Source organism: Camelus bactrianus, chromosome 14 (assembly GCF_048773025.1).
Source record: "Camelus bactrianus isolate YW-2024 breed Bactrian camel chromosome 14, ASM4877302v1, whole genome shotgun sequence".
NCBI lineage: Eukaryota > Metazoa > Chordata > Mammalia > Artiodactyla > Camelidae > Camelus > Camelus bactrianus.
In genome coordinates, this window is record NC_133552.1 from 20,375,136 (window position 1) to 20,401,349 (window position 26,214).

Genomic DNA, 26,214 nt, shown 5'->3' on the forward strand with positions numbered 1-26,214 from the left:
TTCTAACGTGCTCATATTCAAGGCAATCACAATATTCTACTTTGCACTAAAATCCGAAACAGATTGGGCAAATAGCCTCTCAAGTCAGCATTCAGAGGTTCCTGAATGAGAAGTTAGGATCCAGGGTCCAATTAAAAATACTCCTAACGCCTCTTCTTGAAAACCACCTTAGAAGCACAGAAATTGCTCAACGTGTCTTCCATCCCAGCATCTCTACTTATATGCCTTTGTTTTAGTTCAGTCCTGAGTATGTTAGCAAGACATTAGAGAAAGAAAACCAAGGCCAGACATCTCAAGTTTATTGGAGAATTCTTAGTTGGGAGAGAAAGATCACAAACTTAAACAGTTGAAAAAAGATAACAGAACAATTCATTGCAAATTATTACAAAAGTAATTTCTGAAATGTTTATTTTGAGCCATGGCTGAAACAAAATTTTAGTGCATCCTGAAGTTCATATTTTGGTAAATGAACATATTAAATTACTGAAAAGCAAAAAAAAAAAAAAAAAAAAGTTACTGCTATACAAGATCTTACTGTATTAATTCAGCACAGTCAAATAAACAGCTACAATTATTCAAAGCTGCTTTTGCTATTTATCTGGTATATTAAACAAGAATGTGAATTAACTTTTAACACTGCACAAGCAACCAAAGGTAGCAAATCCAGCAACAGTAAAACCTGATATTAAACAGCATTCAAACATTACAACAAAAACAAAACAATGAGCTTCTAGAACTACAATTCTGCCCATGTGAAAGGAATGTGCATGGATGGTAAAAAAAAAAATAAATAAATAAAGTGACAAGAGTGACTAACACTGTATTTGCATCTTCAGAGCAGGAATACAGTGCGTGAGTAAAGGTGTGTAGGGTCTTTTGCGAACAATGAGGAAAAAGCGCATTTCATTTTAGTACAATTTTGTAATCCCCACGGAAACTCTAATTCTCTTGTGCTGGTGACAGGAGGCGGGGTTTTAACTGGTAAGTATTTTCCCTACACCCTGGGTGCGTTGTTTTTTAAAAATTCTGTGGAAAGATTCCTTTGAAAAAAACATAAAATTTAAAGCAACAGACTGGTGGGAAGTTGATCATTTTAATTGTGGAAGAATAACATTTGCTAAATATTTAACTAAGAAGACATCTGAGTCTGGACTCTGATGAAGAGTCAAGGTTAAACTCTGCATCTGGGGGACGTGCACTGATGTCAAAGTCACGTGGGTAAACTATCTTTCACTTTATAAGTCGGGCATTTAATAAGTAATTAACCTCTCCCACCAGCAAAATAAAACCCTCATGTAAGCAAAGTGAAAGTATTATGAACTGAATTAATTCATAGTAAATATTCATAAGGGTCAGTGGAACAGTTTTCAAAATATGAAGATGTTCATCACATATATTCACTGAGATTTTATTACTCAAAGATTTTATTACTCCATTAAATTGTATCAAAATCACCCAACAGATACTGTGATTTTCTTCTGTGATTTATAAACGAATCATTCCTTCAGGAAATATTTTCAAAATCAAAATTAATAATACCCAAAATATAAATGTAATTTAAACTTGGCTTGGGAAAAGAAGAATGTGAAAGAATTGCCCCATTTCAGTCTGAAACAATGTTCTAAAAACCCCCCATCCGAGGCCTCCTCCTTCACTTTCTTTTTACAGATCCTGATGGTTCTGAAACTGATAAACAGAGAATTCAACCCAAAGCACATCACGATGTTAACAGTTCTGAGTAAGACATGGTATTTCATAAAGGCCAAAGTGTGCAGAATGGCAGTATTACAATGTCATAATAAAACTGTGTCAAGTAGATTTTTAATAAAATAAGACAGAGTTGGCCTCAACAGACAGAGCTGTTCTGAAGACTGAGTAACCAAACAGATCCAGAATGTCTTTGGAAAAATCACAAAGTGCCTTTACAGAAAGTTAAATTTAGACTGTTCTTGATTAAAGATACTGCTCTAAACTCAAATGTTTTCTCTCTATATAAGGAAGCTTAACTCACGCTTCCTTGCATGTCTGCCAATACTCAGTATTTTTCTCCACACCTCTGCACTGAACTGAAACGAGGGTGGAGTTCCAGTGGGACCAGTGCTACGCACGCAAGCATCTAATGACTGGTCTGTCATGAGGGAACTCTGAATCCAGCCCAGCTCCAGAAAAGGCAAAGAAAACAAAGACATGAGGACAACCTTACCTCAGAATGATTATCACTGGGAGAGAAATAAACACACAACACCTTCAAGTACAGAAAGTTTTACAGAGCTAACACACTGTCACTTTAGTTTAAAAGAAATGCAGAACTCAGTTTTGCTGTTAGTCAAACCCATACATATGCTGAAGTGACTAAACACAACGTGATAGATATATATTTGTAAAACCTCAATCTAAACTTAATAATCCATTCATCCATGTTGTAACGACCCAGTTCCTGACATTTAAAAACCCAGTCCAGTGCCACTGCATCTCACATTCTGAGAAGTTAAAGGCAGAATCAATTCTGGTTATATATATATATATCCTTCCTGCATTTCTCCACCTTAAAAAATACCTGAAGAAATTTTAGGAAAACTTCTTCTTAAGGCCTGCTTGATTGCTTTATCTTAAATTGAGAAAAACCAAAGCTTACGATGTAGCCTCGAGATATTTAAATAGATTTTTGGCAATTTTTTCCCTCAAAAAGCAAATTTCTTCAAAAGCAATAAAATAATTTCTCTACCATAATTATTAATTCAAATTAACGTAAGTGCTCTTACTCTTTGTCCCCTGGCAGGTGCTATGTCTTCTAACGTTTGTGTAGCTTCCGGAATAGTCAGTACTCAAGAAAAAAAGGGAAAGTAACGGAACCAAACCAAAGCCTCCAACAAAAAGTGATTTACTCCAGATTACAAAATCGTTAATGGAAGAACCAAAAACTTACACATACACCCTCACGTACAAAACCAAGACACAAGCCTGGTTCTCTATTCAGGTCAACCTGCAGTTACTAAAGACAAGCAGAAAACACGGGGCCCAGAAAGATCCCATCAGAGGACTTTACAAAACAGAGCAGGTGCATTTTATTGGGGAAGGGGGTGGGGGAGTCTCATTTTTTTTCTAGACAAAGCTTATCTTTGCTTAAAGTGGAGTTTGTTTTTTGTTTTTTTTTTTCAAAATTCCAACAATGAAAATCATTACTGGGCTCCTCTAAATGAATTTCCAAATTTACATTGATTTTTAAAATTTCAACATGAAGATTGAGCAGCCAAACAGATCCAGAATGTCTTTGGAAAAATCACAAAGTGCCTTTAAAGAAAGGTTCTCATTTATAGGATAAACTGGGGACCCAAAATAGTCAAAAAAATAAAAATAAAAATTCTTACTGCACAATCTTTATAGACATTTTATTTTAAAGCACCTTTTTTAATGTTAACAGTGGGTTTCTAACCAAGAAAAGAGTAAAATAAAAGAGGGCACCACGCACTAGCAAGGTTAAAGCTCTCCTTTACACACACACACACACACACACACACATGCACGCACACACACACATACACACACACACTCGCTTTCACGCCAGAACAGCTGGCGACATTAGCAAATAATGTCATTTGATGAAAGGCTGGGGAAACTATCACAGGATTTATAGAAACCTAAAATACTAATGCTTCTAAGAAATTAAATAGCTTTGGGGATTCCAAAAGCTACCAATAGCTGAACTACGAAAATAAAATTGACCCTTTAAAAATAGGACAAAAAAAATCAGGAAAGAAAAATTAGCCTCAATGCTATTTTTTGATGTCAATTTACTTATTAATAGGATACCATCTGCTTGCAAAGGAGCAAAATTATAACTCTTTATCCCTGGAATCCACCCTCAGCCACCTCAGTGCAATTTCTAGCAGCACAATTTGGATGCAAAAAGAATGCCGTCAGTCAATGTCCCTGAAAGCCTCATGGTTAGAATTCCTTCCAAATACATGTTCTCAGGGTCTTAACATACTACACATGTGTACAGAAGAATAAATGAATATAACATTTGACAGATTCCAAAAATATGGACTATATACACCGTGTGATGACACAATGCACTTAAAAAGCTACATTTACTTTCCTCCAGGTTCACTTTAAATGTTAATATTCACTATTCAAATATTACCCTATGCATCTTTATCTGTTTCTTCCTCTCCCAAAACAAATAATAAAATATTCTGGTTTGGAGTTTGTTCTACGCATTTTCCAAGAGCCAATCAAATAGGGACTTGCGTTTCTCCTCGCTGGAAGTCTTCTCCATCACCTCATAGTATTTAAGCACAGCCTGGAGGACATCTCCCACTTTCCAGCCTTTTTCTTGTAATCGTTTTGAAAGCTAGGAAGAAAGATACATCAAACAGTAACCAAAGACAATTTAGTAACAGTCAAGTTTTCGTTTTTATTTTTATTATCAGATAAAGCTAAGAATTCTGCTGTTTGCAGTAAAGTATTATTTGCCAGTTAAAACAAACTCTTCTCCTCTAAACCACCACCCTTTACCCAAATTAAACATTCTTCCTTTCCTGGCCTTTACAAATAACACTCTTCCACAGAAGGACGCTTTGGGATTGCTGGACACAGAACTCCACAAACCTCACCCAGCGGACAGGCTGTGTGGGTGTAGAGGCTACATTTCTGCAGGAAATTCTTAACCTGATTAAATACATCTGCCACACCCTCAATGGGAAGCATAAAATAATAAAGACGTCAAACTTAATAAAAGGATGTGCCTTCCACAACCTATAGTGTGGTTTTTGTCCTGGAACATGCAATTTAGCCTCAATGGAAATATGGCTTTCTAAGTGAAGAAATGTTAACATTTCAAAAAAACAAAAACAAACAAACAAACAAAAAGTAAATAAATATTGTGGTGTATATTTGTATATACTTCACAATATATACATATATTGAATCACTACATTGTACACCTGAAGCTAACATGTTATATGTCAATTTTTTTAAAAAGTAAATAAAGGTTAAATAAACTATCATCTCCAATCAGAATATGTCTTCATTTTTCTCTAATTAGTTCTGTAAAAACTAATGTTTTGCTATATAAAATGCTTAACCTTCTTAAAAGTAGCTTTATTGTGATATAACTCACATACCATACAGTTCACTCATTTAAAGTACACCAGTCAATGGCCTTTGGTAATATTCACAGGCTTGAATGCAACCATGACCAGTATCGACAGTGGGACATTTTTATCACACCAAAAAAATCCCCCCCCCATTAGTAATCACGCCCCATTCCTCCCACCCTCCTCGCCTCTAGGCAATCACTAATCTACTTTCAACCTCCATAGATTTCCCTATTTTGGTCATTTCACGTAAAGGGAATCATAAAACATCTGGTCTTTTGTGACCGGCTTCTTTCATTTAGCATAATGAGTCCAAGGTTCCCGTGTGGTGCAGCGTGTCCCTACCTCATTCCTTTTTAGTGACAGATAACATTCCACCGCACGGATACACCACATTTTATTCAACCATTCATCAGTTAATGGATATACAGGATGTTTCCACTTTTGGCCTATTGTGAATAACACTGCCATGGATGTACGTTTTCATTCCTCTTGGGTAAATACCTAGGTATGGAATTGCTGGGTTATGTGATGATGCTGTGGTTAGCTTTTTGAGGAACTGCGAGAATGTTCATCGCACTCATCCTTGGCGCCATCATCAGCCTCCTTAGCCCTCAGTTAATCCAAGACTAAATGACTTGAAAACGTCCGCCTCTCTAAGGTCAGTTCTAATACTTCCCCTACCCACTCTTCCTCCTTGACAAGTCATTTCCTGAGCATCCCTTTCTGTCTTATTGTCTCCTTCTGCCTCAGAACAGAAATCTGTACTGGAAAAATTTAAAAAGTATAACTAAAAACAAACAGCAAAGTAAAACAAAATGCTTTACATAGTATCTTTTTCACATACTACTTTCAACAATATCTTTGTAAATTCTGAACAAGGAATCAAGAATAACTTGACTATTCCTTTTTTTTATTATTGATCATTTTATATTGCTTATTCTTTGGACTACTCTATATTCTACATAGATTAAAGCAAAGTTCTGATAAGGAAAATTCTTGGACAAAAAAACCTTAAGACTGTAAACTAAAAATCTTGACTAACAAAGTAATTGGCACATAGCAAGTTCTCAATAAACATATCCTACTGGTGTATCTAATTTGAATGTTTTATTATTAGAATCCTATTAAATATTCAAAGTGAACCACTGTCCCTTATTAAATGCTTAAGCTTTTATTGGCTTTTGCTTATGCATGAGATTGGATTAACAAAGAACGAGACATACTAATGACTAGGGATAATTATGAATCAATTAACTTCAAAGTATAATAACTCAGTCTTTTCATATGAACACACAAAATGTTTATTAAAGGCATCTAACTTTTGAGAACTCAGGATGTGCCAGGCACTAGAGGAATTTTTTTTTTTTTACAGTATTATATTTAATCCTCACAAAGCCCTGCAAGGTAAATGCTATACTCATCTCCATAGTGTAGATAAGGAGACTGAGGCCGGTGAACTTGCCCAAGGTTACGTTGCTAGAGAGCGGCAGCACTGATATCTGAGCCCAAACACTGGGGACTCCACCACCCAAGCATTTACCTACTTTCTATCAACGGGCATCTTATTAGATCAACCGCATGACCCAGAACATCACATCCGGCATCCTCACAACACCCTAAAAGGCAGGTACTCACTTGTATAAACTCCTTCTTTGCTGAGTCATGAAAATAAAGTTCCGCAACTTCGGCCTCAGAGGCAACGAGCCACTGAAGAGTGATCCTCAGCTGGGGGTCTACCGTGCACGGCTCCAGGTCAACGTTCGCAACTAGCAGAGTCTTCCCATCTTGCTCCAAACCTAGTATTTAAATTGAAACAATACGAAGTGAAACTCATCAGTTCAACTCTCGATACACTGGTTTCCAAGGATAGATGGATATTTTCCATGTCTTAAAATTCCGAGGAATTCTGGGGAAAAAATTCATCTTTTCTTAAAAGCACCGTAACATCAACTAAAGCATTTCTCTGAAAGGACAACATAATGCTCAGACAGAGGAATGGCTTTGATCATTTGTGACAGCACAAATGCAAAACTATTCAGAGGCACTGAATTCAAGTGGCAATTCACAAATGCCATAATTTGTGTCAAGATGTAATCTACAGGTAAAGCAAGAGAAAATAAAACTAAAAAGCTACAATTACAATTAAAATATAAACGAAACACAAATAAAAACCTCAAATAAATACATTAAATGGGCTTTAAGAAAGCTTTCTGAACTAAGAGAAAAGGCAGCAGCAGTGAACACTTGTACGGCACGCACATATTACGTCCTAAGTACTGTCCTCAGCTCTTTAGATGTACAAGCTCCTTTAATCCTCACGAACACCCTATGAGGAAGGAACTATGATCACCTCCACTTTACAGGTGAAGGATCTGAGGCAGAGACAGACCCAGAGTCTTACAGCTGGGAAGGTGCTGAGCCAGGACATAAACACAGGCAGTCTGGCTCCATGCCATGCTCTTAATCACTTCACTCTTCAGGAAACATGAAAAAAAAAAAAAAAAAAAAAAAACCTCACATACAAACTCATTTACATCCCAAAGCCAAACCAGGGAATTTTGTGGTATATCCTCTATTATAAGTAAGATGTGTTCTCACTTTTTTTAATGAAAATTATGTTTTCAACATTAAAAAAACATGAATCCCTGTTGACTATAAAACTGCTGACCTGTGGGCCAGTATCATGTGTTTAATTCTGCTGTTTAGTGATGGCTGAGCAGCAAGCGGTGCTGAGATCTGGGTCCCCTGACCCAGGAGGCGAGCAGCGGGGCCCGCTGGCAGACACGGTGCCCGCCTGCACCAGTAAGGGATGTTTGTTGGTGAAGCTCCCTGATTCTTTTTTTACGGTTTGCAGGGCATTCTAGACCACTCCTAATCATTTTTTGGATCTGTATTGGCCCCTAACTTTTCATTTAAAAAAACTGGTCGATATTATTCTCTTAAAATAAACGTATTATCGTTTCCTTCCTCTCTCCCTCTGACTCTCAATCAAAAATGAATCTGGTCCAAGATGGCACCAGACGTAATCTCTGGAACATTTTGTAAATCTGCAGAGGTCAGGGGGCTGCAGGCTAAGTCACCCCCAGGTTTCTCTGGACTGGATTTCTCAGTTCAGGGTTCCTGGTTGCCTGGCCTATGAGAGTGACCTCTCTCTTCAAAGGTTACTCAACACTAATGAAAAGGGAAGGAACAGACATCCTGCGACTACCAACAACAACAACAGTAACAAATGACGTGTGTTGCCTTAAGATTTCCATAATTTTGAATCTCTTGTAAATCCACATCACTCTATCTTCTAATTTACCAATTTCTAATTTAACAAATTTAAAAGTTGGCTACAATTTTCTATATAATGAAAGATAACTATAATTTCAAAAGCTGAGTAATGACATATCTACATATAATTAATCTCCCAGTTTACACCCACTTAGAAAAATAATTCTGAATAGCCTTGCTAGTGGTAAAAACATAAACTTTTTAAAGTGAATTTCATATTTAGATTAACTTGTATTATCTTTTAATCGTTCCTCAGTAAAGTTAGTTAAGTAACAACTAGTTTATCAGAGAAAATAATCACCACCTGCACTAATACCATGTACAGCCTTTGGAAAAACTTTGCTTACAAGTATTACTTGGGAAAAAATATACAACTTTTCTGGACAAAGTCAACATTTTTCAGTCAACAAAAATAAAACAACTATCACTTAGCTTATCCATAATTCAAAAAATATTGCCCTATCCCTACTTTATACCTAATGAGAAAAACTCATTTCTAGAAACCCTATGTGAAGAATGACTACTAAGCAGAGGCATTAGAACTAAAAAAATAATAATAATCTTCGGTCTGAGGAGTTTTGGCTCAAAAATTGGAACAAGACTTTCCTAAACAAGAAAAATACAGTTGGTCATAAAATTGGTTGGAAACTCAGGTGTCATAAAGTACATTTTAAGAAATTTGTTTTGGCAATTTTCTATTTGCCTATTTCTAAAGAGATGATTTTTCAAAAACAAATGTCTGAAACAATGTCAATATTCTTATGTGCCACTCTACAGAAGACATTGGTATTTTCAGAATTAGGGAAAAATAAGATTTGCGGGAAAAAAATTCAACAATCATCTCAACACAATGAAAACTCAGCTTCAACATGAACAGCTTCTGAGATTCCCTCAAGACATTCTAATATATTTGAATTAAGGATTACAAATCATGATCCAGAACTCTGTGACCAACAGTACCTAGTATTTACATATTTAGAACTATGTTCATTAAAGGAAGAACTGACTATTTTCTTCAAGTTTGCGTGAGTGTAAGATTGGAATAGAGGGAAGAAAAAATTGATTTTAAATTATCTTTTTATTCTTACTCACTGATTTATGTAAGCTTGACATCAAACACTAATTCTAATAATTACTTGTTTGGAAGGGAAAAAACTATGACATGTGATTATTATAATAAATTTTATCTCATAATGTAAGCAAGAATTTTATATTTTGAAAAAGATAATTATAGAGATTATCATAAATTTCTCTCTCAAATAAATGAATCATTCTTTTAAAGTAGTTCAGTTTTCACACTGATGAGCACTTCAGAAGTTTAGCAATCAAATAACACAAACTGCTCAGCAAAGGATCTGACACTGGATAGATTACAAGTACAAACATTAAAGACTCTTCTAAAGAAACTTACACAAAAAACACGTACACACATCGGAGAACAAACTGTCAGTTACCTTCTACATCATCCTCATGCTCTTCGTCTTTGTCATCCGGACCATCACTTTTCAAATGAAGTAGCGGCAGTAGTTAAAAAAATAAAAAAAATAAAAAATAAAGCTTTAATTAATAATGGCATTGAAACCAATTCTTAAAATGTGGTAAATAATGTTACAATATGACATATGACATTTAAAAGGGGGAGAAAACAATAAAAAGGGAAGCTTTGCTTCTCACACCATTTCATGTTAAAAATCTCAATTACAAATGGTGCCTAAAGGTAAGTTATCAATAACTGAGAAGTTCCACCTGACCGTGATATACAGAGCGCCAAGACAATTACATAATAAAATTTAATTTAAAATAATTTAAAGCCAAAATATTCTAATTTGGTTTTAGATAACACAGCATTTGAGTATCACACAATGCCATGAATAATTATTTATTAATGCTTCTGCTGATGCCATTTATATATATTTTTAACATAGCGAGAACATTTTTTTCCTGCACCTTTCTTGCAAGTGAAATAAAACTATATACAAAAACAAAAAACCAAAACAACAGAAATTCTGTAGGAAGCAAGCTCTTTTTCATGAAATAATAATTGGTAGGATGAGAAAAAGCAAGCAGTGCAACACATGCATCGAAGAAACACATTCTGCAGTCAGGTGTCAGTCACATCTTAGCAGAGTTGAATTTTTTCATTAGATGTAAATTTATCAAGCAGAATCATGTCAAAATACAGGAGAAAAGCAGGCTGATACAAATCGGCACTGAAACCCACATTCTTTAAGGATATGACGTCATGCATTAGTGGTGAAAGACTCATCAGTGCTTAGGTTTCTGGACTGGACCAACCTGTCTGATGTTGGAAAGGATAAATTGTCCTCATACAAATCTCCTTCTAAACCAAGACTGCTCCAGCTACTGCTGTTACCATTACTGCCAGAAGAAGAAAAGAACAGAGCTGAACTAGAAGGTGAACGGGGAAGGAGACCCTGGTTTTCCTCGGAACAGCGTCTGTCAGTGATCACTGCGGACGTTCTGAAGCTGCCATGATGGGTGCAGCATCCGTGGCGTTACGGAAAGAGACCACTGCTGCTGCAGCACAAGAGGGCTGGACAGCTTCGGAGATTTGGGAGTGTTCTTCCTTGTCCACAAAGGTTCATGAAAATTATCCTAAATTTATATTCATTTTACAGATTAAGACAACGGAGCGACTTTTAGGACAGTGAATGAACGCACTGAAGTAAGAAGTTTCACAATGAAGTTAATGTCTACGGCAAAGCTCGGGATATAATTTGTAAAAAGCCAATTCTCTTCAGTTTGGATGAAGTTTAATAACAAAACACCACAGGTTAAGATTCTCTGGGGTGTGGGAGAGGATGAGATGGTAGACACAGACAGAAACATAGTCCCAAACAGACCGTTTCTTGTTAGAAACCTGGAGAAAAGATGTTTTCTGATTTTAAAATACTCTTATTATGTTAATTACCTTCATTTCACACTTATGTATAATTCAGTAAGTGGCAAATAATATACATCATCTTCAGAACATTGAATAAGCAAGATCTAATCAAGCATTAACTTGTCCAATCACTAACACCACAGAGAAAACTCACACAACCTAATCAAAAGAAGAAAGCAACTATGTTCTACAAGTGCAGCAAGGCGATTAAAAAAAAAAAGCAACTGAGTTCAGAAACAAAACAAAATTCAGTTTTTCAGATTGAAGTCTACACATGCAGTTTTTTTAAATTCTAATCATTAAAATAATTAGTAAGCACATTAGTTTGCAGTGATAAGCAGCTATATTTCCCCATATGAGGCTAGAAAATTATAAAATATTTATGCAAACCAAAATTTTAGTTCTAAAAATGAATTAAAATAAAACCATCTTTTGTGCAAATTTTGTAAATTTTGACAAGGTTACCAAAAAAGGGGCATGATTATTTCAAACTTCGAAATAGTTTCCAGGCCATCTCAATAATTAACATATCCATATTAACTCTGGCACACTCAAACTGTCACAAAGCACAATGCATTAGAGAATAAAAGTTAAAACTGATCAGTATCTTTTCAACATGATATTCAAACAAATGTAGCTCTATTAAAATACCATTAAACCAGAGTTTTGCCCATGTAGTCTGTTGCCAGACAAACCCAAAATGAGAAACTATGGAAATACAGAACGGACAGACAGCTGTGAGCCAAAGAGAAAGAGAAAATTAGTGATCTCAAACACTGTATTTATTTCTACTAATAGAATGATTCTCTAAACAAACAAAAAATTTCAAAACTAAAATTCTTACCCATTTCCTAATGACAATAATGATTCTTCCATTTAATCTATAAAAGCCTATCACCTAACTATTTATTATGTGAATATGAAAGGAAATAACACCTAAAAAACGTAAAGACTGAAAATTCAAACTACCTCTAGCTAATCTCTCTGAGAGGCCAATCCCTTTGGCCCCTCAAAATGGGTCACATGTGAAGTCCGTTACTTATAAAATGTCACTTCTAACTTCTAACTATAATTTTCCATTTAACTATACTTTGAAAATGACAGAAATCACCATTAGTAATTACACCAGAACAACAGAAGGACCCAGGACCATCCTGAGCAAACTGGGAGGTGTGACCATCCGAGAGTAACCCAAACATAAAACAGCTTAATATCTTCGCCTGACAGTCTTCACATTTCAGCCTTGAATATATGCCCTGCTTCCATCATTTTGTCTTTTCCTATTTCCTATGTCCCTGTGTCTAGGACACGTGTACCTCAAATCATTCGTGGTCAAGGAATAACATTCTTTATTGTGTCTCTCAGCCATATGAAGACTAATTCCAATTGTGAGACATTTCATAAAAATTATCGAAAAAAATTCTGCAAGTCTGGCCCCACTTCTTACTAATCTACAATGCAACTTTCAAGATATTCACAGCCTGCCCAAAATACTTAAAAGATTTGTATAGCGACCAAGTTCTCTTTCTGATCAAATAATTATACATTCCTCCTAAACACGTGTGAAAACTTGGTATTATTATTTCTTTTTTAACTGACTGTTGCCCTGTCCTGAACCTCGTCCTTAAGAGTAGAAGTGCAAGGTGTGTCCAAACCAGGAGGTCTTCTATCTCCTATCTTGATCTCTGTACCAAAAAATCACAGTTCCTACTGCAGATGTCACCAAAAGACAAAACATGTAAAACCACATATCTTAAGCGTGGACTCTGAATTATCTGCTTTAAAATCATCTGAGCACTTATCCAGCCTGCAGATTCCTGGGACTCTTCAGTGACCAGTGGGTCTTAATCTGTGAGGTCAGCACACCACCAGCCCTGGAGGAGCCCCACGAACTTTCTCTTTGTGCCTAAACCTTAATTCCACACAGCATCATTAGTTCTTATGAAGACTACGGTCAATTAAAACCACAGGTGTTTTTCTGACAAAATGCTATCAAGTCAGGTTTGCCCCTCCTGAAATTCAAATAATGGATCTTCTGAACCTAAAGGCATTTACCCCTGTTAAGCATAATAAGTGTAGCCTCAGTCTGATTCTTTTTGAACCCTGGTTCTGCTAATGGGATTACCTTGTCATTTTTGTTTTGAGTCACTTACAAATATTAAGTGTTCCGCATCACTAATAAAATAATGTTCAAGAGGAAGAACCAAGCACAGATCCTACCAGACACCTCCCTCTTTTCATCAAGTTAGAGAACATTCCATATAGAGTTGTTTGACTGGCTACAGTCCTCTTAAGGCCACCCGTCTCTATCCTCAGTTCTCTGACTGTAACCTCAGGATTCCGTAAGCAACAATGCCAACTCTTACTGAAATGCTAGAGCCTGTTTCTCAAAGATCAGATGAGAATTCAAGTGCTAATATTCTATTCTAGAGTTATGGGAAGGGCTAAATGTGATTCGTGACATTACTTCCTGCTACCGGTTTTAAAGACTGCCGTTTTTGGATTTAGATTATGTAAAATATTGGGAGTTTACATCACATTTTAAGAAACTATGACAAAACAGTTACTTTATAAGAATATTAATACTCACTGGTTCATCCAAACATCAAATGAAATACTCTGAGATGCTATGTCCTAACCAATAACAAGTCATTTCCTTGTATGTCCTCATCCCCTCTTCCAGTGGTCTGCTCACCGCCCCATCCTGCTAAGTTAACTCCAAGGGCTCCGTTCAACTGAAACCACATAGGGCCTTTTCCACACGTGCCCAAACCTGGATGTATGTATGCTGAGAACCCTTTTCTCTCCCTAGGTTCAGCTATGGGTGGTATCCATTATTTCCAATTATCACTTAATGTGGATAAAGATTTCAGGGCATTTTATAGGTTAGACAGGAAGGCCATTACAGAGTTAAGAATATAAGAAATAACTGTATCATAACTAATAAAATATTTCCCCAAACTGGTTTCATGAACAAAGTTAACTAAGAAAATGATCTATGAAGAGCCTTCTGCTGTACAAAACCATATTTTTGTAATGAGTTTATGTATTTTCGGTCATTCAAGTATAAATGCTCAGGTTCATTTCGTTCCTGAATAGCAGGACAAGTAAGGAATCCTTCCTCCCCAAAAGGATACTATGTTGACTACTATCAAGAAAATTATAGGGCCATTTTGATGCCGTTTAGAGCTTAACCGTTCTTTTCCCTATCCTTTAACAAAAAAAACAAAAGTATCCTCTTTAAAGTGATGAGAAGTCCAGGTAAAGTTTAAAGGGTATGAAATCGAATGTATGAAATAGTTTTCAAATCAACTATCGCCAAATTAGCTCAGCTAACGGCTATATTTAATACATGTCAAAACCATTATCTATATTGTGAATAATAAGATATACTTTGAAAATAACGGCAGATTTTCAAATTCAAAATTTTAAAATCATCCGTGTAAATTTAGCTCCCTTCAGAGGTCTGAGTATCTGAGCCAGGCAATCACGTGCAAAATCGCAGTTACCTCTCACTTAGGTGATGAAAACTACTGCTCTCATCCTGGTGCTCGTCTTCAAAGCTTAAGTTGGACCAGCTACCCGTGCTGTCATCACCAATACTGAGATTCATCTGCTGGCTACCAAAAGACTCAGATGACTGAAAGTCTTCTATTTCTTTTGGGCTAAAAAAAAAAAAGAAGAAGGAAAGAAAGAAAAACAGTCAATCCAACAGCATCAAATTCTGAATTATAAGACTATCCATTTGATGATAAAGATGACAAAAACAAGAAATGATATTCAGAGTCAGACCAGTAGTTCATCTAACCTTTTTTTTTTGCCGTTGTTGTCTGCTAGTAAAGAGACTTTGCAGGAGAGCATGTTCATTTCAAGGTTTATTGAGGGACCCACTGGCATCCCTAACTTACTTTGTTCATCATTATGGACCCATCCCAAGTGCATCATTTATTTAAACTCTCTTTAAAGCAGTTCATATTTTCACCTGGGACCACTATGAAGGAACACAAGTTCCTAAGTTTGTCATCTGCTTTGTAAAACAGTACTTTTAATTGTATTAAAAAATGCCCCTTTCCTGGCTTTAAGAACAAAAAGTAGTTCAAGGAATTCTAGTGCTGTCAAATCAAGCTTATAATCGAACTAGCCAAATCTCTTCAAGATTTTGAGTATGGATCATAACCTTTCTCACTTCTTTCTCAATGAAAAGACATTTATATTTTGATTCCATCTTCACAAGAAAGGGTATTCAATGGGCAATGACTGTATTTGCCCCTCTACATTTTATTCTCAACTAACAGTTTAAAGTGGTATTTTAATTTTTTTATTGAAGTATATACTTGATTTATAATATTAGTTTCAGGTGTACAATACAGTGAGTCAGTACTTTTGTAGATTATACTCCATCTAAAGTTATTACAAAATAATGGCTCTATTTATTTCCCTGTGCTGTACAATACATCCTTATTGTTTGCTTTATACATACTAGTTTGTATCTCCTAACCCAGTACCCCCATCTTGCCTCATATTTTAACACAAAGAGGGAAAATGTTAAAAGTCTTCCCATCTAAACCTTCTAGTGGCTTCGCATCAATCAAAGTAAGAGTCCAAATCCTTAAAACATATATCTGGTGTGACAATCTCTCATCACGTCCACTTACCTCTTCCTCTCCCAGCTCACTCGCTTGAGCCACACAAGCCTCTCTGCTGTTGTCCCAACACGCACAGTCCCACCCGTGCCTGGAACCCACGTCCCCTCGATCCCCACTTAACTCATTCTCTCTCCACCTCTGGCTCTTTGCTCAAATGCTACTCTGTCAGGGCTGCGTCCCTGCTGCCTGTGCTCCATCCCCACCTGCTGTGCCCACTGCGGCCAGCAGCACTAACTCCCGGCATCTCTCTATTCTAAGAAAGAGGATGCAGAGGGAAAAACTGGGAGTTCAGGATTTGCAGATACTAACTACTATATATAAAACAGATAAACAACAAAGTCCTACTGTATAGCTCAGGGAACTAGATTCAATATCTTGTAATGGTATATAATGAAAAATAATATGAAAATGAATATATATATATATATATATATACCTGAAAAGGAATTTATATACATATAAAACTGAATCACTATGCTGTATACCAGAAATTAACACAACATTGTAAATTATTATACTTCAAAAAAAAAAAAAGATGGCTAAGAAAACATTAGATGCTTGCCATGGCTTTGACAAAAGCTACTAAAAAATCTGAGGGATCATGTAACTCAATTAAATTCTACCTGAAGTCAAGGAATTTTCTCTTTCCATGAAAACTAACAAAAATAATCCTACAAACCAGTAACACAAGTTGGTCCTGATGTTTTCCCAGGGAGGAAGAAGGTTAAAAGTGAAAATTCTAACTGAAGTGTTAGAATCACGGAGAACAAGACAGTTACTGAAGAATAGAACACTGCAGAACTTGCAGAAAGAACTGCCTCTTAGATGATGGCCCACAAAGAGTGGAAGTATCTGGAGGATTTTTTGCTTTCTAAATTACACTGTGGTTAAGTTATGTTGTTTATAAGAAAACTTACCTCTGTGAACAGAAATAAAACTTTAATCTCAGAGTAGTGAATTAACATGGTAACACTCAATACTTGCTGTATAAAATTCTCCAGCTATTTCCTTTGATTCAGTTTTGGCTATTTCATAGTTTTGTGAACTTGGGCAAGGAGACTACCCACTGTAAGCCTCACCTTCTAGCGCGGGAAATGGTTAACACCTTCCCTCAAAGGGTTGTTGTGGGATAATGAGATGATGTCTATGAAAGTAGCATGTAGGACACTGTTGTGGGAATGTAAATCAGTGCAGTCACTATGGAGGACAGTATGGAGGTTCCTTAGAAAACTAAAGATAGAGTTACCATATGATCCAGCAATCCCACTCCTGGACATATACCCAGAGAAAAATACAATTTGAAAAGATGTATACACCTCAATAATCACAGCAGCACTATTTACAATAGCCAAGACATGGAACCAACCTAAATGTCCACTGACAGGTGACTGGATAAAGATGTGGTGTATATACACACAATGGAATACTACTCAGCCATAAAAAAGAATAAAATAATGCCATTTGCTGCAACATGGATGGACCTGGAGATTGATTCTAAGTGAAGTAAGCCAGAAAGAAAAAGAAAAATATCATATGATATCACTTATATGTGAAATCTAAAAAAAAAAAAAAGACACAAATGAACTTATCTACAAAACAGAAATAGACTCACAGACATAGAAAACAAACTTATGGTTACCCAGGGGTAAAGGGGGCGGGAAGGGATAAATCAGGGGCTTGAAACTTGCACCTCTTGGAGAGTGATGGAAATGTTAGCTATCTTGATCGTGGTGGTGGTTTCATAGGTGTACACGTCTATCAAAATCCATCAAATTATACATCTGAAATATGTAGTTTACTGCACAGGAATTATACCACAATAGAGGTGTTTAAAAAAACTGAAAATTAAAAAAAAAAAAGTAATGTGTAGGACACAAAACAATATACTAATACAGCAGGAAATATTTTTTGTTAATTTAGGATTAAAAAATATTCATCTTTCTGAACAGGACCTAAGACTTAAATGATCAAGTTAACTCTTCACTTTATCGTAAGACCCAAAAGAAACGTGAAACTCACCTGCTAACAGCATGTCCGACATTCATCATCGCCGATGTCATTATCTCTGTGGTGAGGCTCTCGGCAAAGCTGACGCCATCCTGTCCGATGCCACTATCAGCGACCAGGCTGGCACTGTTCAGCTCTCTCTCTGCCTTTGCGATCGCTTCAGCAACTATCTTCTCAGCCAGTACTGTCTTCTTATCAAGGTCAACGTGAATCTGAGGGACGTCCAGATGAAAAACTCTAGATTTCTGACAGAGGTTGCTGAATTTTGAATTAGAAACAGGCTGACTGCTGGCAAGGGAATCCCGTCTGGGAAAGTGTGGAGAGGAATGTCCAGTGCTGTCCTGGAGCTCTTTCTGGTCACAGTATCGGCAAGCCTGACCGACCAGAGGGGACAACTTTTCTGCGTGAGTGATCCTCTCAGCCGCTTTTGTGGTCTCCGATGTGTGGGGGGCTGCGGACCCTGGACTCAGCTCTAAAGTGTCACCCTCCACCTTTTTGGCATACTGCTCTACAGCCTGAACGACGTTCCCTCCGTAGCCACCAGCGCTCAAGCTGCCAGGACTGGGGTGAAACCTGTGACTCTGGGAGGAAGGCCCAAGAGGCCTAGGAAAGTCTGGCTCCACATGGGACTCGGTGTCTCCATCACAGCCGTATTTTTCATCAAGGCAAGAATCTGTTACGGATTTTGGCAAGCCAACTGGAGATGCCCTCAGCGCTCTTGTAACATCCCTCGTTATGCTGTGAGCGAGAGAAGTTGAAAACCTGTACAGTTCAGAGCCCTCGCTTCCGTGCGGATCCCGGGTCCATTCACAAGTTTGGTTCTTACAGAGGTAACCGCCACCTCTCTTGCTGTGTCTTTTTTTATCGACTTCTTGCTGGTATTCTTTACTTAGGGACAGTAACAGTTCATCGCTGGTCTTTGTCTGTGAGCTCTGCATGGGGAACGCTGCCGAGCTGCACTTCCTTCTGGCTGTCTTGGCTGCTTCTTGCAATCCTGACTTCACAGACCGATAAGCGAGTCTATTCGCATACTGATCCATTATTAACTCACTGTTCCCACCCTCCTGCTTTAGTATTTGGATAATGTGACCTGCGTACTCATCTGTCACACTTTCCCAGCTGGGATACTTGTAGGTCAGACCTGACATACAAGAATTTGGTGGTAACGAAAGAATAAACGGGTCGACTTCTCTTGGGTGTGCTACAGCCTCGACGTCCAGCTTTTCCGCTGATGTATCATCTCGGTCACCATCAACGTAACAACTGTTCCTCTTCTGCCTGGAGAGCAGACAACGTCTGACTCTGGCTATTTTTTCAGCTTCTGTAATGACGTCTGCTGCCATATCACCTGCAAAGCTGCACAGCGTCTGTAAATTCTCATCCGAGCAATTCAAAAAGGAAGGTGATCCACTTCTTTGACTTTGCGTGTTCAAGCGAGGGCTTTGGGCCGTGGGTTCTTGAATTATTTTATTGTCTAAATGGGAAGCTGCCGTTTCGGTGGCAAGAGAAATGATGTGCGTGGCTAAGGCGTCTGCAAACTGAACTTTCTTCCCCAAGGGCTCTGACTTCATGTCCACTTCCGGGAGCTCCTCACCATCACTGCTCTCAACTTCTTCTGAAAGGGATCGCATGAGCTTCAGCATGAACTCCTCTTTCTCTATAGGATTTTGTTCACTTTCAGCCAAACTACCAACAGATGAATTGTGAGGTGTCGAGGGTGGTGTCGCAGGCGCAAATTCTTTTGCTAATTCCCCCTTGAGTTTTTTGGTCAACTTCTTGAGATCCCATTCGGAAGCTGCCTGGGATGGTCCTAGAGGAGTTGACGGAGGGGTATCGGGCATTACGTTTCCATCTGTGATCTTCTGTTTGTCTTCCACTTGCAAACCATCTGTACAAGCAAGCACCGTGGACGAGAGAGGATGTGAATGGGGAAAGGGGGTTTCCTGCCCCAGAGACAAGGACTCAAGTGCTGTATTATTCAAATTACTCTTCTTCACAGATTTGCCCTTAGTTATTTCCTTCAAATCAGGTTTCTGACCTGCCACAGTTGGACAAGGTGGTAGTGTCTCTAAAGAGAATTCATGAGCCGCAGAACCCTTACAGCCAGAAACACAGTCCTTCCCTGCAGAATGTGAACAGTGAGGTAAACGATCTTGAGCTTCACGAAATTTGGGGAACTTTTCCAAAGTCAGCCGTGATTCTTCTCCAGGAAAAGGCAAGCCTTCTTTGTCTAGTCCATTTCTATCTACCTTTGGGATCACTGATTTGCTTTTCTCTATGGAATGTTTAATAATAGATTTAGATAGTCGATCAGCAAACATGTCCTTGTTGCTGGCTTCACTCTGTTGCAGCGCTGCTGGATCACAGAGGGAAGGAGAGGTCTTCCCCTTTACTGTTGTAGTTAAGCCACCTGTGTGTCCCTGCACTGTTTCTGTAACTCTGAGTGACATCACTGACTCTAAAGTTTCACTGACTATTGTGTGCACCATTGCTGCAGAAAAGTTGCTAACACCCACAGGATCGCTGGTTGATTTCGAAGGGTTTCTCATTTCCGTAGTATAATCATTAGTTGGCTTAACAACATTCTGGTCACCTGGATCGTGTTCTGAAGGTAAACAGATATTTCTGAGACAAGCTACTTCCTCTTCTTTGTTTTTTGTGGTAACACCTGCTTGGGGGGAATCTCCATGCAAGTCACTAGCATCAGATGATGGGGGAGACTCTGCCTGCTGCGCACTAGATGAAGCATGATACGGGAGGAGGGCGCTTCCTGCCAAGGGCACGGGTATAGAAGTAGCAACTCCAGAAGTACAAAACAAGGCCTGCTGCACTGTGTATTCCTTTTTATGTTCCTGCATTGATTTCATCGCCATAATCGTCTGACCGTTAAAAGAAGGGGAAAACGTGGGAGCCTGTGTCGGTGGCACCACGTGCTCTGCACTCACGTACTTCACGTTATCTGTAGAAACGCTGACTGCTGCCTTTGTTGTAAAGGTCACGTCGACCTGAGACAGCTCGATGAATGCTTCCTGTATGACAGATTCAGACAGATCTTTTGCATAGGACTTCACGACTTTGTCTTCATAGTCAAATGACCAGCCCCGTGGAGATGCAGAAGTTGGAGGGTATGAAAACTGACACACTTCCATGATGCCTTCAAAAACCAGCTCTTCGGCAAGATCTGCGGCGAACCTCGCCACGGTGTTCGTGAAGATCTGCTTCTTTACGTACTGCAAATCTTTCAAAGCATTTGAGAAAGCTTCACTCACCAAAAAGTTAGCCAGACTGCTAATGGCTCGTTCTTTCAGAAAAAACGCACGCTGCCTTCTCAGTTCGTTAAATGCCATCTGAAAAACGGAGGATGTCAGTTTGACGGCCAGTTGGCACAGGGCGTTGGTACACGAAGAGACTCCCTTCTGCAAGTCTTTAAATGCACTGCCAAAACTTTTTTCCACGAGATCCGCTGCAAACTTCTGAATGCCATCCCTAATCACTGAGGATTTATTTTTAGATCGACTTTTGTGATCAAGGCTTCCACGCTTGAGAGCTACAGTTTTATGTTCCCCCTTTTTAATACAATCAACATCTGATGCTGCGTTAGGATGTCGGGGGTGAAGAACCGAGCCCAGTACTTCACGTGAAATGCTATTCGCATAATCTTCATAGGTGTAATAAACAGAATCGTGACTTTCAGGAATCCTACTGCCACCAGCAGCTGCTTGGCAACAACATTCAGCAGGCGTGCAGCCTCCAAGAGGACTAAAGGCAGAGGATCGAATAGGGCTGAACAGGCCACTGTCCTCCCCCGAGGCCTTCACCAGGCGGGGAGAATCTGGGGCCTCACACAGGTTACTGTAAGGGGATTCTGGTTTGCGAGGAGTTGGCTTCCTTACATTAGCTGGGAGAGCTGGACGATCAGACTTGAACTTTTGAGGATTCATAGTAGTGGTTACAGAACAAGATTTTTCATGTTTGTGCCCTTTCTTTTGTGGTGGCTTCCCTGTGGCAGGATCTTTTAGAAATGGACAAGCCATCTCTAAAGTCTGCTCCAGTTCATCGAACTGGTCAAAACTATCAAAAAACTCACTCACTTCTGAGTCTGAATCCTCAATATCATCTTTCATCACCGGAATTTTAGGTAACTCAAGTTTTGCTTTCAGACTTTTTTGATAGCCCTCTTCATCCAAGAAAATAACAGGACTTGGACTTGAGCTCTCCGACTCAGACGAGTAGGCGGGAGAAGGAGAAAACAACGTTGTCTGCGCAGCACTGACTTTATCTGAAGCAGTGGATGATCTGTAGAAACTCCTCTGGACCCAAGCCTCAGAAATTGATGTTGTGACTGAAGTTTTCACAGAAGGCAGTTCTTTATGTTCCAGGACGTTTATTAGAGAAGTTGAAGGTTTAGCCAAGGACTTCTGTCGCCCAGAGCTAACCAGAACCCTCAAATCATGGGTTTCTAAGTGGTGACCAGAAATAGTCTGTGAAGCAACATCACACTGGCTCCTTAGTGCAGTAACGTTTATTCCTACAGGAAAAGAAAAACATGAATAAAATATTCTTGAATAGATTTTTTTAATTAATTTAAATCAATGGGAATAAGTAGACATTAAGCATGAAATGCTTACTCGTCTCGTAAGTGTCTCCTACACTATGTTGTTTAACAGATTCATCCCCAGTCATAGTTAAAAGCAATTACACCTTTTACTAAAATATTTTCATTCTGCCCCACATCTGGGAATACCTGGGCTATGGAATGCTTAGCATATTGTCACATGTTAGAAATACTAGTATTTAGGTGACTCTTCTCAAATTCGAACTTAGGCATGTTCCAAACATTTAAGGCAATGAGGTAAACAGTACATGAACAGTACTAACTAAACAAGAAGAAAAACAGCAAAACCAAAAACCAGGTAATGATGAACTTAAAAATCACGAGAAAATTAATTTCTTAATCAGAAAAAAAGGTTAAAATGTTTCAACTGAACCAAGCCTGTCTTAAAACTGTTAAAACTGAACTTTAAACCTTACTCCCCTATTTCAAGAAAAAGTCTAGTAAAGAACAAACCATCACTATATGGCTTTGAAGTCTCCTCCTCTAAGTGCTCAAACGCAGTGACAAAGTCATCTTCGATGGACGATACTGATTGGTTAGTGTCATCATCATCTTCATTAGTGGCCTCAAGCTGGCACTTCTGATGCACGTATGTGTCCAGGGTGTATCTTATACCAGTGGCATATTTACTTAGGAGACTAAAGATAAAATCAGCTCTGAGTCTTGGTAATGTAGGTGACACTCTCATGACACAAAGCATTCCAGAATGATGACTCTTCGGAAAGATAAAAGATGATGAAAATCATTTTATTTTCAAAATATACGATACATAAAAATGAAACATGTTCCCTGAAAATGAAGCCTAGAAATAACCCAATCTCAGGAAGATAAAAAAAAAAAAAAGCAGCAGCACATGCATCCTGAAAGGCTCCCTGATTTTGCTGTGTTTCTTTTCTTCATTCTTTCCCCACAGTTCTTCTCACTTCTCAACCTCTTTTTCTCCCATCTTTCTCTTTCCCAGGAATTCAAATTCTATCTATTCCGTCTCCTTGAATGTTGTGGAACTTACTTATCCATTCCTTTGGGCAATTACATTTTCCCGTGTGACTGGACAGCCCTGTGATTTTTCTTATCTCATCATCCACCTAGTTCACCAGCCACACTGAGAACTGCGTGAGTACACCAACCAGGTTCCAGGCTTTTTGCATCCCATCTTCCTGTAGCTTTCATCCGGATTCCACATCCTCTCCCATTATAAAAGAGCTGTCCCCTCCCTTTACCAGAATTGCCCCAGTGTTTCAATTTACAATAATGTTTATAGCTTTGATTCAGAAGTCAACAGATTTTTTTCCATACATACTATGTTTAAATGGTATGCTATTTAAATTGTATTTTTTAAAATGCAAATACTGACAAATTACTTATTCAAAAATTAGAAATTAGATAAAATAGCTACCCACCTCTTATATCCTAGCAAACAGAACAAAGTAAATATAAATGGAGACTCTAATTATGAAAAGGAGGAGAGCAACTCTACTTCTATCTGTAAACCTCAAAATAAACACAGTACTTTCTATACATGAAGGAAGAGGTAATCCAAATTTTAAGCCTATAATTCAATTTTTAGGAGGGAAAACATGCAAAGCATTTTTCTTTGATGTATTATCAACCAATTAACACTTGGTAAAGAACTAAATGCTCAATGTTGTAACACTAATGACCTGTCTGAAAATGGTGACATGTTTGTTTATAAACAAAGAACACATCTTCAGACAGCCACTGTACGTGGAAATTTTTTTAACGAGAAAATGAGTTAAAGTATGTTCTCTAAAACATACAACACAGTATTTACATAAACTTGGAAATGGGCCATAAAAGGGAAAATTCCTATGATGTATACTCTGGTAGAAGTTCAAGAAATCCAGAAATAATATTTCAGAAAAGAAGTAGTATGTACTTGCATACCACTTATGGAGCTTCACACGTGATAAATCTAATTTAAACTATGACCAAAATTATCTTATCCTTTATTGATTTCAAAACTTCATGAGTTAGATTTCTTATGAATCCTTTTTCTGTCAGATAACATTAAACAAAAAGAAACTTCATCCAAGCATTTAAAAGTTTAATACTCTCAAATGTCACTGTAAAATTTGTCCCCCAAAATGCACTAGAAATGATATATAAAAGTTACCTGGTTTATAGGACCACTGTTTGTATCTGATGACTTATTTATATCCTTCATACACATAATTTCATTTTCATTTAGACTGCAAAAGTGCAGTGAATTCAGAAGATCTGGAAGCTCCAAAGAAACTGCAGCTAAATCCTAATACAGAGCAATAAAACAATAAATAACACTGTAACGTAACACTTTTGTGAAAGTTCCTCTAATGTGACCTGTACAAAAATCGTAAGGTCTACTAGTTAATAAATTTTCCAGTTCGTAATAGTTAACATACGAAGTTTATCGGCCACAATCAATTTTTTTTAAATTCAAAATTAAAATACACTGAAGTATTTTTAAGTGGCTATTTCTGTAGCCTTTTAAACATAATGATACCAAGCTATAACAAAACTGTACACGGTACCTCACATATCTGTAACAATCAGGCATTCAACAGTTTTTAGCTGCAAACGTCAACCTGCAGTCCTCAAGTTTAACCATCAAATTTTCCGTATGGGATTCTTGCCTGTGGAATATACTTTTTTGGAGCTTAAGTTAAATGCCTGTAAAATCCAAGTCTTTTTCTGCTTCCCTCTCTAAGGCATTATATCAGACTTTAATGAAAATTTTATGAAGATGTAAAGGAAAAGAAAATGTCTTTGTTTTTCTTCTCATTTGTCCTTTTTATGTTACTCTTCTGCCCAGTTAAAGAATTATTAACATCTCTGACCCCTCATAGAGCACTTTCCTCTATAAACATGGTTTTCTCAGTAATTCTTAAAGGGGAAGCAGAGTAGGAGAGAGATACTCTGGAACCTTCTTCAGCTTTATGTTCTCAGGACTACATCTTCTCTTGTGCCTTCTGCCTAAACTGTTTCCTTCAGGCCGAGGCACAATCAAGACACACAACAGAGTTTCCATTTGTCACCACCCAACACACATTATTCGTTTAGAATGGAACAAGAAAACACACTTTTATCTGCACCACAGTGTATTGCTATGGACTTAAGGATCAACACTCTGGTGCTTAATTTTACCTAAGAAGCTGATCACATTCTCAACTGAGAGAAAAAAAAAACAAAGCAGGTTTACCACAACACATGACAATGGATACTAGACTTTCTTGGAATTAGGGGTATAAAAGTGAAACAAAATAAAACCTTCAAACATAGAAATAGAAATAGTGGAAACAGTCAAAAAAAAAAAAAACAGCTATATGAATTTGAGAATTTAATGTTTTAAAAGTACGTGCCAAAGAACTGTCTTTTTAGTAACATTTTTTGAAAACACCATAATGCGTAAAGGGGCACCCAGTGGTGTGACAGCTATGAGGTCTGGGTTCTGAGTGCCAAGTCCCCCTCCTGTGTCCACATGCGCCCAGGAGCCCAAGACATCCCACCATTTCTGTGCACAGTCTATAGGTCAGAAGAACAGGCTGTGAGGAAAAGATCCAGTTTTGAGCTAAACTTTCACTAGTAAGTTGGGTCATCCCTTTTGATCCTGTTAAAGCACCAGGTAAAAGGTTTTCCAGATTTACATCACTTCTCACTGATTCA

At 37.8% G+C, this 26,214-nt stretch overlaps 1 protein-coding gene across 3 annotated transcripts in view; it reads right to left on the minus strand.

Annotated features, from left to right (window-relative positions):
- Positions 1-282: 282 nt before the first annotated feature.
- The window catches only part of AKAP11 (A-kinase anchoring protein 11), a 46,685-nt gene continuing 20,753 nt past the window's right edge, over positions 283-26,214 (minus strand). For 2 of the 3 annotated variants that reach the window (XM_074378228.1, XM_045508897.2), the window contains exons 5-12: positions 24,686-24,820; positions 23,005-23,266; positions 17,949-22,464; positions 14,793-14,948; positions 10,674-10,757; positions 9,833-9,879; positions 6,738-6,898; positions 283-4,354 (exon numbers count right to left, since the gene is read on the minus strand). In XM_074378228.1, the coding sequence (XP_074234329.1) occupies positions 4,214-4,354; positions 6,738-6,898; positions 9,833-9,879; positions 10,674-10,757; positions 14,793-14,948; positions 17,949-22,464; positions 23,005-23,266; positions 24,686-24,820 (5,502 nt within the window). In that variant the 3' untranslated portion in view covers positions 283-4,213. The remainder of the gene's footprint in view (positions 4,355-6,737; positions 6,899-9,832; positions 9,880-10,673; positions 10,758-14,792; positions 14,949-17,948; positions 22,465-23,004; positions 23,267-24,685; positions 24,821-26,214) is intronic. The other variant, XM_045508898.2, reaches the window with a different exon arrangement.